The following is a 17,405-nucleotide window of genomic DNA, read 5'->3' on the forward strand; positions in this document are numbered from 1 at the left end:
GAGAGGAGAGTGGTCTGCCACACTTTTTGACCTTTCCTGCGCTTGTGAGGGCGGAGCCAACAGAAGCCTGAAATCTTCGAAGGGGCAGGGCTTTCTGCCTGGGCTGCAGTTTCTCCATGTCTCTTCTGTAGCGGTTCCATGCATTGATTACTGCCACTGTAACGGTGTGCCACCAAATGTAGATGTACCATCTTCGTGATCTAAAGTTGAACTTGTACAGTGCAGATAGCATATCAAGAAGGTCAACCCCTCCCATGAACCTGTTGTATGTGTCAACAATGGCTGGTCTGGGAACCATTATGTAGGTTTTGGCTTTCCGATCCCAACGTTTCACATTGCCCAGTGGTTCAACACCAACAAAAGAAGAGAGCAGGTTCACAGCTTAGTTGTCATACCATCTCACAATGATGTTGTCTTCCTGATTTACTCTGAAATCCAGAGACCCCCTTCCCTTTGTCTTCAGTTCTTTTTCATCTATCAGTCTGCAGTTCTTCACCCTGTTCATTCGGACTGTCCCTATGTAGTAGTCCTTATCAGTACCACCAATGGTACTGATGTAAAGAAATTGTCAGCAAAAACTTTGTGATTTTTTCCTGCTGGAAGGGTTGAAGTCATTTTCAGGACAACATCTCCTGTAGCACCAACATCAGATTTCTCTTTGTCTGGATTTTCTCTCCCTTGGCACACGTCAAAGTCATAGAGATAGCCACTTTGGCCGGCACGTCCCCACATCTTGAACCCCCACTTGTGAGGTTTTCCTGGCATGTAGCATCGTAGATTTGATTTTCCTTTGAAAGGCACCATGATTTCATCAACAGCGTGACATTCTTCAGGAGGTACGCAAAGAAATCGTTGCCGTAGTTTCTCTAACCATGGCCTTAGTTTCCACACTTTATCCTTTTTTGTATCCTCATCCACATTGAGGTTGTCCTGAAAGTGAATCAGCGTCAGCAAATTCAGGAATCGACCCCGTGACATCACATCACACACTGGGGGGTACCTTGTCTCCATCTCCCAGTAAGCTCGTACGTTGGGCATCTGTACTAACCCCATGTGCATGTACATACCCAGAATTTTCTCAATTTCTTGGGCATTTGTGTTCACTGATTTTCCATTTTTCTGAACACTGTACAAGTTTGTTTCTTCTGCAATTTCCTGTAGCATTTCCTCAGTCACAAAATCTTTGAAATACATATATGGTGTCCAGTCAAGCCTCTCTTCAGAGTCTTCCTCAACACATTCCACAAACTCAACAGATGGAGGTTCAAACTGTGGTCTTCTCCACTGATACTCCTTCTTTTTCACTTTGCCCCTTGCAAATTGCTTTTGTGTTGTGTCTTCTTCTGGAACTTCTGGGACTTCTGGGACTTCATCATCATTTTCCTCTTCCTCATCATCACTACTATCTGGGTTTTCCCCAGTCCCTGCAGTAGGAGTCCATTCCTCATCCTCATCCTCATCTTCCCCGAGCTGCTCCATGTCACTTGAATTCCCATCCATAATCATCTTTAGAACATCTTCAACACTGAATTTTTTTGCCATCTAAAACACACATGCACACAAAAAACTGATTATTGTGTATTTTTTCTTTGAATTGGTCAGTTTTTAGTGAAAATCAGTAAGCAAAACGAGGTTGCTATCAATCATACCATTGCAACACCAAACTAGTCATCAATCATCATGATACAACAAGTTGCATATCTGATTTTTTGCTCTGAATGTACCAAATAATGTAATTTAAACATTTAATTAGTTTACTTGAAATATAAAAAGACAGTATGTTGCTTGATATTATTTATAATGCATGAAATACAATAAAATTACAATTGACTGATTTAGAGTTACATGTCCTTATACTGTACACCCGCTGTATCAAATTTGATACGTCATTTTTAACACGGTTTTACCAAAACATAGATTATGAAATATTAAGTAATTTCACATTGCACCAACCCAGTAACTGTTCCTATTGACGTTTCACACACACAAAAAAAAAATTCTTACCTTAACTTTTCCAAAATTGGCAAAGTTCTTCTTGAAAAATCACACCTGTCCACTTCCTGATTAATAGCAGTCTTGTAGAATGGCGGGAAAGGCCTCTAGTGAGCAGATTACTGCCCTCTGGTGGATTATCGTTGTAATGCATGTATATAATTGTATACATCGGGTTTTTCAAGAAAAAAATTGTCACAATGCTCATGTAGAGGGCTCAAAAACTCGTGTATCATATATGATACGTTTGGCGTTATAGGGTTAAAGGGGTAACTAGGAATGGGACCAGCATGGGCCAGAGTTTTTTAGGAGTTTAGGGATGGGATATGTTTATGGGTTTGTTTGCTTCTTGTGAGCCAAATAAACTTTAAACAAAAGAGAAAGCCTGCTTGGACAATCCGCTCTCTTGCTGCATAAAAAAAGGGAGAACCAGTGGTCCTTATTGGTCCCAAGGACAAATGGACCCTACAGGTGGATTTCATCAATATTTACTGCAGAAGGCAACATATCATTTTGGAGTTTATACGGGTTTTGTTTTTCCACACAGCTCCATGGCCAAATCGAACACGGGTACTTGCTCTTGTTTATAATAGTTTGTTTTTTACAATATCATTAAGGATGTTGTATTAAGTTTATATATATATATATTTACACAGTTATATCAATAATTAAAATGTTTGTTAATAATTGAGGGGCAAAAACCTGTTAACTAATAGAATTTCAGGACTGTCTGCAGGACAACTGAGCTTTTTTTAAGCCAGAAGGTGCACCTTGAGTCAAGACCTGAGATACTAAAACGCTGCATCATGTTCCTTTTAAACAAACTGTTTTATTGTAATACAGCTTACAGAGAAACACCTGTTGTTCACCCAGTTATAAACAAACAAAACAATAAAAACAAACTTAATTTACACAGGCATTCTTTAGAAGGTCAGTGGTTTAGTATGCCGCTGTGGACGGGGCAGGGGAGAGGGAGGCGGCTCTGGAGGCCAGAAACAGAAACTAGTTCCCTAGTTTTGACCTGTTCACACACTATTCTCATCATGTCCAATATAAATTCAATTGAAATTGGCTGGGTCATCAACACAGAACGGTCTCTTGTTCCACATCTATGTACTGTATTCACATTTTGCACACAAAAACCAAAAGTTATCACCTTGTTTCATTTTATACTAAATAACAGGTCCTGCCTCAGTTCACAAGAGAAACAAAACAAATGGAAAAAACATCAGCTGTTCTTTTCTCTATTCTTTAACACCGTGGCTGTATCATGATGACTTTATGGGCTTACATGATGAATTGAAACATTGCCATTCGCGTGGACATGGGATGGGGCGGGTAAAACACTTTTTTTTTCACTTTTCATTTCCATCTCTAATGCGTCAGATGTTGGGAGATAAGGGAACATGGGGAGGATAAAGTGACACTGAGACAAGTTAACCGCAAAGACAATAAAATGGCAAGTTAGACGGAGGTATCAGACATCTGAATAATGCCATCTGAGGGGCAACCCTTTTAAAATGTTTAAATCTGACGCGTACGTGTACAGTGCTGTACAAGGAATAGAATTTATATGATAATCCAGTTGAATTATCACCGTATTATCGGCCCTGAACCTAAACAAGACCACATTGTACTATAAACAGACTGTCCTTTCTGTAGAATCCCAAATGTGAAATAGGGAACTGTATTAATCTGTACACAACATAATGCCCAAGCTGCCCAGACGCCTCCCCGCAAATACTGCAACACAAGAGACGGGATCGGGAGGAGGGGCGATGGAGTTGTTCTCGCTCTCTTCGGTGCGCGTGGTCTTGATTTAAGTCCAGTTCGTGACATGCCCATCTGTTTTCGCACCGGCCGCACTTCCACAACCGTATTACATGGAGGGGGGGGGGTATTATGCAGTCGAGGCTGGTCTGAGGGCAATCAGGGGGCCGGGGGTTGTGTTGGTGTTTCATTTGCCTGGAGGCAGCCGGGCCCTTGGCAGAGGCTTTGGTCGCTGCAGGGTGTGTTTGGTGAGGGAGCCGAGGTGGGTCATGGGGAGTCCAGACGAAGCAGTAGCAGTGTTGTTGGTGGTGTCGGTGGATCGTCTATGACCGTTTCCTCCTCCCCTCCAGGTTTCTGAAGTTGGACGGCCTGATCTTCATCTCAGCAAACTCGATTGAGTGCTCATGGCCTTTCCAGTGGAACCAGTTCACACCCTAAAGGGGAATGGAGGGACAAAGAGTTGTGTTCCTGTCAGAACTTGACCCACACTACAGTCAAAGAAACCCAATCGTCAGCGATATTGGACACTCCTGGAAACAGCAGACCAAACACTGTCCAAACACTTTCACATTAATGTAACCACTATGGTATGGAAAAATGTTGGTATGGCAATTGAATTTGTTTTACGTGTGGTTTAACCGGATAAATACATCAACCCATGATTGGGAAATTGACCGGATTCTCTCACATGTCCCTTTCAACATATTTCCCAATTTACAAGTGCCCACTACTTGCTGCGCTTGGCAGTTGTCTGACATGAAAATGCTCCGTGAGGCAAAAAAGGATCGGAAACCATGTTACAGAGGGCAAGAAAATTAATTTCGGCCACATTGCAATCATACAAAGCTAGTGGAAAATTGGAAAGTTTTCCCTCGAATTTTATTAGCATCGTTAGCTTGGATTTTGTAGAAGGTTAAGCTCCTTTCTATCTTGCTGTAAATGCCTTTAGCAAAACAATTAACACAAAAGGTCATTGAGCAAACAGTCAGTAACTGAGCGCATAATATAAGGCTGATATGGGAGATAAACCATGGACAGACAAACGCATGATCTGTCTACATCACGGCTGGCGAAGTTAGTGAAATGAAACCAGTGGAACTTACTCAGCAATCGGTAGAACCCCATGAACGATCATCAGAATCTTCTCAAGGACTAATCCAACTAACATCAAAGAACCTGCTAAAGGATGGTGGGAGCCTGTCTAAAGACCATTAAAACGAACTCCTAAGGACGCCTGGAAAACCTTTAAATTAGCTGAACCGTCCTCAGGAGTCCTGGAACACTCATTTCAAAGACCCCCTCAGTGACCCCAGGAGGCCCATTAGGGACCCTAGTTCTTGAATCAATTTACAGTTAAGGCCATGCAGTAACTGCACTAGAGACATACTGTACCTTGCTGTGACTGTTATCTCCATATCGTCCCATGAGGTTGACACGGTGGCAGTTCTTGTACCAGAAGGCTCCCTTATAGGACTGGGCACAGTTAGTGACAGCGATGTCGTTATCATGGTCGTAAGTGGAGAAGGGGCGGCCGTGGTGGTAAGTCATAGAGTCACCTGCAAGGAGACACAACAGAAGGGGGCGGGGGAGGTGGCGGAATAAGCTTGCTTTTAATGATTAGCAATAATGAACATGATTGTATAGACTCAATCTCTAGCTTCAAGTCTTCTTCAATACAGCATGTTGTTTATTTAGTATATTATCCATTTGCAGTCATATCTTAAGGCGGGACTAAACTTTTGTGCTTAATATTTTATGATAGTAACTATATTTTAATTATCGATTAAGTACACACTTTGGCTTCAGTTTTTCTGGATCATTTTGTCATACTTAGACGCAAAAGCAAATAGTCTTTTGCTCTATTGCATGTAATTGTACATATTGTAAGCAGCCACTCAAGAGCAAACAACTAAACAAACATACCTAGCTTGCATACAAACAACAAAAGTAATTTACTGACAGTGGGAATTAGAAGAAAAGGAACACGTTTGGCTGCGGGCCACACCGGTCCACTCTACCTGCTGTTCCACTGTATCCTCCTACGTGGACCTTGTAGCGGGTCCGAGGTTCAGAAACAGAGAACTTGTCGTATTGAGCGTAGGCTGTTTCTCCCTTATCTCTCAGGTCCACTCTCAGCTCATACTGACCTCCGGTTGTGATCTTATGCATGTTGGAAAGACCTGAGGGAAAGCGATAGAAGATAGATGACAATGATAAGTCAGTGAAGGCTCTCTAGTCTCTCTATATCTAATTCTTGCAATATGTTTAATTTAAGAAGTGATGTGAAGTAAGAAGTGCCCTCGGTAGGGTTCAGATCTCCATCCGGCTTGTCTCCCTTGCCCCTGTCCAACAAAGAAGACTTGAATCCCAATAATTTCTCCCCACTGGCTCACTTTGAGTCAAGAGATAACAAAAACAGGGCTTTCTCCATCTTGGATCGTGGCTTACTTTAGCTGATCATTAACCATTCAGTATGGAATAAGGCTTAGTCTATACGGTGATCAGAATTGCTGTTTGGTACCCAAGCCGTTTTTGATCACATGTGGGCCCTCCAGGTGGGTTACTGTTACTGAGGAGTCAGCATTAAATTGATCAATTCAGGATTAATTAAGACTATGGATGCTACTGAAACACTGGATACAAAACCTGTTTATAAATCATCTTAATCACAAACAGGAAGATTAATTAATTACGTCACAATACACTTGTGTTGTGGAACACTGTATTGTGCTCTGATTTCTTTTTTAATTACCCAGCCAGAATTCGTCATTCATGTCACCGAAGCCTCCTGTGTAATTCTTCCAGTTGCGGAAAAACTCCAATTTACCACTCTGCCGTCTGAGGAAAACCTGATGAAGACAAAAGGTCACCAGTTAAAGTTGTGCGTGAAATATCTGACCGTAAACACTTTTATGAGGGTTTTCAAAACAAACACGACTCTTAGTTCAGTGTTTAAGCAACATTGATTGGCATTGCTTTTAATATCTACACATATTGGGTGTATGAGGGCCATATGACCGGAGACCTACAATCCATCCGCCTCCATCAGTGCTCATGTCGCAGTAGACCTGGATCGGCTGGCTCTCATCTCCACCCAGATAGATGGTGTACAGGTCGGATGTGGTGTCGCCGTTCAGCAGGGCCTGGGAGCAGTCCTTCGGGAATCGGTACAGCACACCGGCTAGGAACACAAACGCACAAAACACAGGATACGATTGGTAAAACCCAGACAGTGGACTAGACACAACCTGTAACCCGGTGTGGTGGTGAATGGGTTCTCCTGCTGCTTGAAGAGGCTGCAGCGCGGCCCGTTTTGAAGCCAGAGAATAAAACCTTTTGGTAGCGTGTCATGCTTGCTCGTCGTGCAGTTTTTTTCCCGACAATTCCAGAAATAGTACATTTGAATATATTGAGTATTGGAAACAGAATTACTAAAGGATTTACACGTATACAATTCTATTGATTTGTTATATTGTATACCCATAGTAGTCCTTTCCTACAGGGATAGTTTTTTTCAATTATAAACTTCACTTCATAAAAATGTCCTATTGTGACCACAAGGATAATCACAGCCTCATTGGCACCCTGAGCTTTTCTGGCCTCTGCTTCCAAAATGGCACATCCATGATAAAAAGTGTAATTATCTGTGAACTACTTTGTCTATCTGGAAAAATTCTGTAGAATTAAAGGGGAACCCCTTATGAGTGTTGTGATGTGTAAAAATACGTTTATATGTTTCTGGTGAAGAAATCAATGCATCAGGCACACAAAAAAAAACTGTTGGATTTTGAGTATCGGAGTATCCAGCCCTATAAAACACTTTTTTGTCTGATTCCATTGGATCCAACTAAACCCACACAGAAAAGATTGACAGCTCCCATAACCAGTAAAAAGCCAAAACAGGTAGAACGTAGATGGCGCTCAAGAATGAAATCTGCAATTGAAATGTAATCCTCTAACTGCCTTATCTAAACGTATTGTAGTGCAGAAACAGTGGATTAGTTTTGTATATTTCTGAGATAAATGATAAATTACTGGATTTTGTTACTTTTAAGTGATTAAATGATAAACCTAGCAACAAAGCAGGGTAATGAATGGTATCTCCCAAGAAGAAGAGATGAATTGTGAGGCACACAGCTGAAATCTGTCCGTGTGTATGAGTCCACTCACTGGTGGTGAAGACCGTAGTGACGACTCGGCTTCTCTTTGGACCAGCAATGGCCTGCAGCTTTACGGTGTACTCTGTTGAGGCGCTGAGCGGAGCCATGTTATAGGAGACAGCGGTGGGACTCAGTACCACCTCCTGCAAGACAAGCACGTTGAGTCCTTTTATTCCTAAATGCGTTTCACAGACCGACTGTCCTCCTGAGTCAGTAGGACCTCGGAGTCTTTACTCACACGGATGGTGCCGTCTGCAGCCTCGAAGCTGAGGATGTACCCCGTGATGTCGGCGCGAGGCGGCTTCCAGCTCAGCATGGCGTTCTCTGTCTGGATGTTACTGGCTGCCAGATCCTGGGGGGCGTCCACATCTAAAAACACAAAAAAACCATTAAAATCATGTCATGTTTTTTAAGTCAATCACATCTTCATTATTGAAGTCAGGTAGGTCCAGGTTTGACACTACTGTAGGTCAAAGCAGACAATGTTCCCGAGGTTGAAGAAGGCCGTATTGGCGATGTGTGAAATCCTGAGTAAGTGTCAGGAAGTCTCTCCGTGTCTTTGTTTTTAAAGAACAAGTTAGGGATCCATCATGTTTGAATTATTATTACCTCCAGTAGACAGAGGTTGGCCTCAGTTTAAAGAAGCAGTACGGTAATATACTGCTTTGAACAAGGAGATCAGCCAAACGCATTTTAGCTAATAAGACAAAGGCTGACTTTAAAGATGAACATCAGTTTTCAATTATACTTTATCTAAAGTATTTAATCTCCATTGAAGTAGGTATTTTGTGACGATGAACAGAGCGGTATGTTTGCTTGTGTGGAAACCAAACCAAAAAAGGATAATGGAGGTCATTGGTGTCCCAGTGGGTTTTAATCTGATTGGCAAAGACTCTCCAGGTGTTTGGACAGGATGGGGCAGGTTGGAAACATCATGTAGTTATCGGGGGAATCGGCTTCAATTGGGTCAAAGTTTTGGTGATCACTTAACAAAGTGTAAAGAGATCAAAGTATCCTGGTACAACCATCCGAGAAAGAGTCACTCGTGACTTAGTTAATCCGCGATATGTGTCAATAAAACAACCGTCTTCACAGGAAACATCTTCAGTTTAGGAACCAAAACTACTGAATTAGATTGTAAAATACATAGTTGAATCCTGTTTTTATAAGTTCATAAAATGATTTGTTTGGGTTCAGGCAAGAAAATCTTTAGCTAGGTTAACAAATAGATTGTGACATACTTAATTTAGGCAACACAACTTCTTAGTGGTCTGGTTTGGAAAAAGATAAATCCTTAAATAAAGACCATCTGTAAATGAAGTACACATCTCATATGTCAAAAACATCGACCTTTGGCGTCAGCATGAAATAATTTGTCCTTTTGGTTATCTCACATCCTCCTCATCATGCACATTGGTTTCACTTTGAAATATAGTTTGTAGCCACTCATTGCTTTGACTGCACTTGTCCGTTTGCAATTTAGTTAGAATCATGAAAGCTCCAGTGAACTTTGAGGAGGCAGCGATGCTCACCAGTGGTAAAGTCCGTGGTAGTGGCAGCACTCTTGGCCAAGTCCCTCACCGCGTACACCTTCACCGTGTAGTGGGTCGCCGGCGTCAGAGAGCTCATGTCAAAGTCCACCACATTTCCTGACACGCGCTCCATCACAGGAGCCACTAGTAGGACACAAGGACACAGGCCTTACAGCAGCACATCACCAGGTTACAAGGGAACAGTATGAGGCAGGATGTAAAACAGAAAGCATGTTTCTTACGTCTCTGATTAATATGACTCTTTTACTTCAAACTGAATATTCGTTCGTTATATATCATTAGTTCAGCCCCTCAATCATGCAACAACCTGTGTCAAGTTAAACCCTTTTTCTTTTTGTACAGCATGTGTGGTTATTCCTGCTGTGCATCTGTATACTGGGTACCTGAGTCTGCGCTGTAGGTGATGACGTAGCCGTCTACGGTGGCGATGGCGGGCTGCCACAGCAGCAGAGCTTCAGTGTCTGTGATGTTTATTGCATTCAGACCACGGGGCTTATCCAGAGCTGTAAACACACACACACACACACACACACACACACACACGGACGGAGCTTCTTGAGGAAGTGTGCTGGATAAAAAACTAGGCAATATGTCACGATATTGCAGATGAATTTTAGATGACTATAGACATTTATTCATTTGACCGCCTTTGACTGAAGAATAATTGTCTTAATGTGAGTACTGGGGTTTCAAGGGCGTTATTGAGCGTTAGAGGCATGTTCCATATAAGTCTTACCTGTGGTGACGCTGTCTGATCCAGGCTTACTCTCCCTTTGACCCTTGACAGCGACCACGGTGACCTCATAGGTGACCCCGGGGGTCAGGTTTGGCAGCACAGTCTGAGCCTGCGAGCCGTCCACGGTCAGCGTCTTAGCATTACCTGCACGAGGAAACACAAGGTGTTCTGGGTGAATTAGTGGAGACTTTGGAAGCTGGGCTGAGCGAGTTTTTTTTTAGAATTTAGATAATTTTACAATATGATCAGGTTTTATTTCTCCTTCCAAAAAATGGAATAGTCGTTTATAGTAAAATTAGAAATTCTGAAATGTGAACACCATAATAATTTGTGTAATGGATATTTTTTAAAGCATTTTCAGAAAATAATGTTATTGCTAATGCTATTACTGAAAATGCTGAAAAGCAGTTTTGTCTTGCAGATATGTTGGTCTTATTATTTCAGAAGTTAAGGGACTTCATCAGGAGGCTCCCAAATGCAGAACCCATGGGTGTAAATGCCTGATAGAAAGGGCAATTCAACTTTATATTCTGAAAGTGAAAGTCAAGAAATTAACTTTAAAATGGACATGATTTAATCTTTCATGATTACTGGTTGAAGGGGCATTACGTGCAGGAATAAAATAATAATGTCAACTTTAATTTTGGGCTTTCAAATTGATTTTTTTTTCTGACAATAATTTCAATTGGCTGAGGACCCCCCCCTCCTCTTTCAGTAGAAGTATCTATAACTACTCACCAGGGGGCAGAAGTAGTCCAGCATTGGAGAGAGGACTTCTCCAAGCAGATGATGAAGGATTAAACTGATTGATAGGTCACAAGTGAAAATGTCCATACAGGCCACAAAGCCACTGATGACCTGGAATATGATTCTCTTTTCTCTGCGGTCAGACCAATAGCCCCCCAGGCTAAATCTTCATGTGGCAAAGGAAATCTTCCTTCACTTATCTTTACAGTTTAGTTCTAAACCTCTCGTTCCTTGAAAGTCTTGCAACGAGTGGCCAGCTTGTCTCAGTACCAAATGAGCAGTGATTCAAACGCGAAGCCCACTGACCTCCATGAGCGGGCACGTAAGTGACCCTGTTGCTGTCCACCCGCGCCTTCGGAAGCACCCAGTGGACCGTGGCCGACGTGTCGGTGACATCGGAGAAGCGGATGGCCTTGGGCGAGCCCAGGTCTGGCACAAACGGGACAGAAGGCAGCAGGCGGGGGCAAACAGAGACACAATACAGGTTTAGTTCATATGTGCACCCCGTCCTTAGACTATTGAGGACTGGAAGTGTACCATTTACATATATTTTCTGCTTCACAGTTAACACGAAACACGAAAAGACACATATTATTTACATGTTATTGTAGCCAAGGCAGATCCAACCACAGATTAAAAGATAAAGAATAAGGCAAAAGAGAGTGTGCTTAGAATAGAGCAAGGTGGAAGAGACAAAGGGGGGGGGCCTGGGGAGGCCCGTGCTCGCAGAGTGAGACCCCTCCTGGCTAACCAGCGAGCCACAGTATCTTGCGTGACAGACCCGAGGAGATTAACTTGCCCCCATTTGATAGCAGCACAAAAGTGAAACATGTGCCACGCAACCCAAGAGTAAAGCCTCACCCCCAGGGAGGACGGAGACACAGCCATAGACACCCGCTCTATGTGACAGAGACTACTGCTCCCCCTCCCACACACACACACTTCACAAAGAGCGACTCCGACACATGGGACCAGGCAGTCAAAGACAACATTCGGGAGGACGACCGGACAGAGACGACACAATGAAAGCAGCAGAGTAAAGAGCAGAGTAAGTGTCTTGGGCATTTTCAAGGCATTTTCTTCGATGCCTTTAATGCTTTTAATACCTGCAGAGCTTGGGCAGCTTCAAATCTGATAGTCTTTAATACCCACAATCATTAAATGATGCAAAGTATTAAGTACACCACAGAATCCTCAATTCCCCACTAGAACCTTGGAAATACTACAATGATACATCAAATCCCACCAGGCCCAGACCCGGATTGGTTGGTGGTATAGGTAGAAGACAAAGAGACACTTATTAATTACCATGTTTTCATGCTGTCACCAGAAAGAGACGAGCCGAGAGGCGACGCAAACGCACATTGACCACGCTGACAAGTTTCCCTGATTTCCCTTTTTTTTTCTCCCCCCCTCACCCGTTCACCTTGTACCTGTTCTCACCCCCTCCTCTAAAGACTTGGAGCGTCTCCCCATAACCAGCCCAAAGATTTGGACTCTGTACTCGGTGTCGGCGGTGAGGCCTGTGATGGCCGCGCCGCGCTCCTCGCCGCCCAGCACCAGCTCGCTCGGCTCGCCCGAGCCCCCGGCGTCGCTGACCATCACGACAAAGGTGTCGAAGGCGTCCTCTTCAGCCGTCCAGGCCAGCCTAAAGCTCTCAGGGGTGACGTCGGAGGCCAGGAGAGCCTGCACCTCTGGTTCGGCCTCTGAGTGACAGGGGAAAGTCAGTTTCGCTGATGTGCGGAACTTGAGAGTGCTTTGACATTTGAAGGAAGACGGCGGCGAAAGTGTGTGTGCTTAGGTCTTTGTGTAAATGCCAGGTTGTGTTACGTATGTGGAAGCTCAGCAGGAGTGAAGAAAAATAAAGTACGGAAAGAGTTTCCCTGTGTATCCGGAAAAGATAACAGGAAGCCGGCCCATCCGAGCCACTGTGGCTAGTAGGCCCAAGATGAATAAACAATATATTTGTCTGAACTTGGCTCCTAAAGCATAGCACTAGCATTTGAATATGGAGGGGGTCACCGGAAGGCAGGGCATGCTCCACGAGGAATAGTAACAACTTTACAGTAAATGCCTGGTCAGACCAGAAAGGGAAACAATAACTAAATTGAATGATACAGCTTCTAGCTGAGCTAACTGCTAACCAGTCAAGCTAGCGCTATTAAGTCACAATAACTTAAGTTTCTCTTTCACTTCTTTATGTAGGGTGGTTTACTCCTTCTGGGCCTTTTGTACATATCATTTAAGTTTGATTTTTGTCACGAATGAGAAGTTTTGTGTTCGAGTTACAAGCCATCTACCGTTTTTAACTGACAGGTGGAAAACGTGTGAGCTTCATGGTTAACAGCGTCGTGAGTTATTAGGTTCATTCAAAACCATCTATTATAACAATCGACTCCTGTTTCATAGCTGTCTGCAAACCATTCCTATTGGTTGTAGCAGTTTATAAGATACAGTATATTTTTTTAGCTACCTACAAGCAAATCCATTTAACGAGTACCGTGCAATGAATTTCCTTTGGCATGTGTTGGTGTGTCCTATTTCTGCAATACATTTATGATTAGGCTTGCACTTAAAATAAATTCTGATTGTGAAATTCTTTGTGATTACTAGACAGTCATTAGCAGCATCTGATAATAGAAGTCATAGGAGAAGAGACCGAGAGACAGCAAGAGTCTACAGCTGCTGGAGAAAAAAAGCTCAGTTTCTTCGGAGAGTCCGCTGAAGCTAATTAGCTGGAGAAACTTCCGGTAGCAGCAGGGATATATACACCGACTGGACAGAGCCTTTAAAGCGGCCAGGATAGAAGCAGATATAAGTGGGCTCAGAAAAGCTTCAATTAAGCCCACAGCCACTGCTCATTAAAACACTGCGGCAAATGTGAATGTCTCAGGGGTCCTTGAACTAGCCTGAATCCCCTTCTTTTCATATTGTGAGTGAAAAACGCATGAGGCACTTGTTGTGAGACGCGGTGGAAATGAGAAGCAGAGCAGACAAATCCCCGGGAGCTGTCACTCTTTATTAGCCGCCGGGCGGCTTTAGCTGGTCAGTGGAAGAGAGGGAGGGCCGCATCCATCCGCTAACGTGCGCTAGCTTGCTACTGATGGTAACCTCCCACCAACCCTCCTACCCCCACATCCCCCCAAGACCTGAGGGAACACAATCCCAGCTCACAAAAGGGAGCCTGTTAGTGGAGGAGGTGCGCGCCGGCGCCAGCAAACCTGCGGAAAAGGCACTTCTGCGAGAAGAAGCCCACGGATCCAGTCTCGCCCGGCAACTTTAGGGGAGCAGCTGCTGCTAATATGAATCACAACTGAGTCAAGCTTTGTTTTGGGGTGCTGTTCACGTCCAATCACTCCTTTGAGTGAAGAAAACTCAAACGTCTCCTCATTCAGAGGAGGACTTTATCCCCCCCTCAGCGCTTTCCTCCAGCGGGCCGACGACCGACCGGCGTGCATGGCATAATCAAATTAGTCGCCACACGTGTTCACAAGTTGCAATGTTTTATGGATTAAGTGATGCTAATGAAAAAATGTTGAGATGGTTTCCCCAGCCAGCCATTAGCATGCAGACAATGGGCCGTGTTGAGTGCATGCCATATTCTGCGTGGCCCCAGAAGCCCCTGGCACCCTCAGCACCAGAGCCCAGGGGCAGTGGCAGCATGAGAATGAAGAGCGGTCCAGGCCCGGGGAAACTGGGGATGCATACAGAAGAGAGGCCTCACACAAAGTGACAAAAGCGCCTCAGGGTGTTTTTTTTTTTGTTCTCCGTCAGTCCTCCCATCTTTCTTACAGCTGACTGCTCCTCATCAGCGAAATGCTGAATGATGATGTCGCAATACATTCTGACAAAGAGAAAATAGTCAGCCATGTGTTTTTTGACACTGTAGTCTGGTCTGTTAGTTTTTTATAGGCGACAGTGTTAATCCTCAGAAGGTATTTTATGGAATATGTGAGAAGCTGACATTAAAAGGAGAAGGTTTCGGTTTCGCTGTTAATGACCCACTTATATGGCACACACTGTAACTCTCGGCATTGTAATCCCGGGTAATGACTGTGTTTTGTGTAGTGGGTGGGGAACCCAGCGCACCTGTTGTGCCTCAGTTAAACAGCACACTTTTATGTGTTTCTGCCGGTTCCTACGACAGACCAGGTGCTGCTCCAGACTGGACTCGTACCAACAGGCAGACGGACAGCTCAAACATGGATCAAACGCATATCAGCGCCTCGGCTAACACTGATTGAATAGGTTTTGTGTGGTTGCCGTGGGGTGTTAAGGGTGTTAGTCCATTTCACAATCCCTGCATCAAAGGCAGGCATACGTGCATGAGAGATGGCTGATAAAGGGGTTTTGTTTGGGGATCAGGATTGAGCACTCCGTTGAATGGATGGGATATTTTATTTACCCCGTGTAGAATAACTTTCAGCTCATGGGATTGTCTTCGCACACCTCTTTGTAATGTCCTTCCAATGCTGGAGGTAAAACGGTCCTGTTTATCAGAGGGGAGCTAAGTGGCCCATGTGAATGGACAAAACAACCCTCCATCCCTACAAGTGCAGGATCACCTTATTAGTCACAATGATTGGTCAAAATCCCAGTCTTTTAACAATTAAACTTCTTGTTCAGCCAATAAAAGTGTCATATTTCAATTTGAAGATTGAAGTACAAACAGAAAAGAACACCTTTCAGAGTTAATTTAACAAAACAGGGGTGAATCCTCAAACACCATTTGACAATTCGAATAAGAGCTACCCTGAAAGTCCAGTTGGAAAAACATTGGTTGATTTACTGTCTGCAGCAGAAGAAGAAGGAAGCAAAGAAGAGAGAGAAGCTCCAGTGTTGACAGCGTCGATACCTGTGATGGTGTCTGCAAAGACAGGGTCTAAGACCGCCCCCCTGTACACCCCGTACAGATTGGCCCTGTACCAAGTGGTGGAGGACAGGCCAGAGATGGGGAGGCTGCGTGCATCGCCGGGCGCCGTGTGGTTTTGCCACTCGGCCCCCGTCTCTGCATCGGTAACCTCGATCAGAAAGGCCTCGAACGCCCCATCCTCAGCCGACCAGGACAGGAGGAAGCTGTCCCACGACACGTCGCTGACAGTGACGTTGGTCACCTCAGGCTTCTCCTCCTCTGGGTGATGACAAACACATCAACACGGAGGGTTAGGACTGACACACAGAATGGAGACCAAAGGTTAGAGCGATACAGATCTTAAAGGAATCTTTTTGACTGATTGTCGGGTAACAAGGAGCAAAAAATTGTCTCCACATATCGTTCTAACCTTACACGAGACAAACACATATGGGTGTATGGGTGTAACCTGTGTGTACATTTGAACCGTTCTTGTTGACAACCATGAACATTGTGAAAGATATAAAACAAACAAGATTGAGCTTCTGCGGAACATTCAAAGAGTCGTCCTTGGCAATATCAGCTGCGGAAAGAATGGTGATGTCTCATTTGTATTTCAATCAATCCATCTGGCTGTCAGGAGAAAAAAGAGAATAGGTCTTCAAGTTGTCTGAGGTGGAAATATTACCTTATTTATATTGTGAAATATTACCTTATTTCCACCACAAAAAGCCTCATTATCAACGACCGCCTATGGCCATCTCCTCTATATTACCATACAAGTGGGAAGACTTAAGGATAGAAAGCAGCAGACGGACATGCTGAGGCAGCGTGTGTGCATTAATGGCTGTGAATAAGCCATTAACATTTGAAGGTGCAGCGTAGCCCAACCGCTATGGCAAGAGTACGCCGTCCACTTCAAAGCCCATGGGGAGGCCATGCAGAGCCACGCGGCAGCCTATAATTGGAGTCCATTCAGTGTGCAAGCATTCGGGGAATAGATTAGAAAGAGAGGTAGATAGATGCTGCAGGTAAACATCAAGGCTCCCATTATCCTCTTTTCACAGCGTGGCAGAATGGAGCGTAAATGGGGGTGCTAGACAATGGGAGTGCGATTGGGGGTGGGTGGCTCTGCTAGAATCAGCTGAGCTCATATGGCCATGGAAAATGCATTTGCTGTATGATTTTTCTGATGAGTTTCTGTGGTGCGGAGAGGATCTGAGTCAGCGTCGTGTTCACTGCTGCAAACTTTTCCCCCGAAGTTGCAACAAAGTTGCAGGAAATGGTATTTACTGCAGTTTATTTTAAGTTCCCCTTTATAGCAACCTTAAGCACATTTAATTAATGCCTTGTTACATACTATAATACTGTATTTTAATTTAGTCAAGTCACGGACAAAGTCATTAAATGTAAGGGTTGAGAAAGACACAAATAACAAGGATTTTGAAGACATATATTTCATCTTTAAGAAAACAAAAGATATTTTTGGTGAAGAAGCTTGCTGAAATAATTCTTAACTAGTAAAAATGTCGCGTAGTTGACTCTTGAAATATATTAGGACAACATCCCTTTAGTATTAGAATAAATACATTTCA

At 43.8% G+C, this 17,405-nt stretch overlaps 1 protein-coding gene across 3 annotated transcripts in view; it reads right to left on the reverse strand.

The window, feature by feature from the left end:
• Positions 1 to 2,801: 2,801 nt before the first annotated feature.
• Positions 2,802 to 17,405, reverse strand: part of tncb (tenascin Cb) — a 38,672-nt gene continuing 24,068 nt past the window's right edge. The window contains exons 11-23 of one of the 3 annotated variants that reach the window (XM_037483540.2): positions 15,814 to 16,089; positions 12,392 to 12,664; positions 11,265 to 11,387; positions 10,212 to 10,355; positions 9,859 to 9,978; positions 9,455 to 9,598; positions 8,161 to 8,291; positions 7,933 to 8,065; positions 6,792 to 6,943; positions 6,515 to 6,611; positions 5,781 to 5,942; positions 5,155 to 5,318; positions 2,802 to 4,196 (exon numbers count right to left, since the gene is read on the reverse strand). In XM_037483540.2, coding sequence (XP_037339437.2) covers positions 4,086 to 4,196; positions 5,155 to 5,318; positions 5,781 to 5,942; positions 6,515 to 6,611; positions 6,792 to 6,943; positions 7,933 to 8,065; positions 8,161 to 8,291; positions 9,455 to 9,598; positions 9,859 to 9,978; positions 10,212 to 10,355; positions 11,265 to 11,387; positions 12,392 to 12,664; positions 15,814 to 16,089 — 2,030 coding nt within the window. In that variant the 3' untranslated portion in view covers positions 2,802 to 4,085. The remainder of the gene's footprint in view (positions 4,197 to 5,154; positions 5,319 to 5,780; positions 5,943 to 6,514; positions 6,612 to 6,791; positions 6,944 to 7,932; positions 8,066 to 8,160; positions 8,292 to 9,454; positions 9,599 to 9,858; positions 9,979 to 10,211; positions 10,356 to 11,264; positions 11,388 to 12,391; positions 12,665 to 15,813; positions 16,090 to 17,405) is intronic. The other 2 variants (XM_037483538.2, XM_037483539.2) reach the window with 2 other exon arrangements.

This window comes from Pungitius pungitius, chromosome 5, assembly GCF_949316345.1.
Source record: "Pungitius pungitius chromosome 5, fPunPun2.1, whole genome shotgun sequence".
Lineage (NCBI taxonomy): Eukaryota > Metazoa > Chordata > Actinopteri > Perciformes > Gasterosteidae > Pungitius > Pungitius pungitius.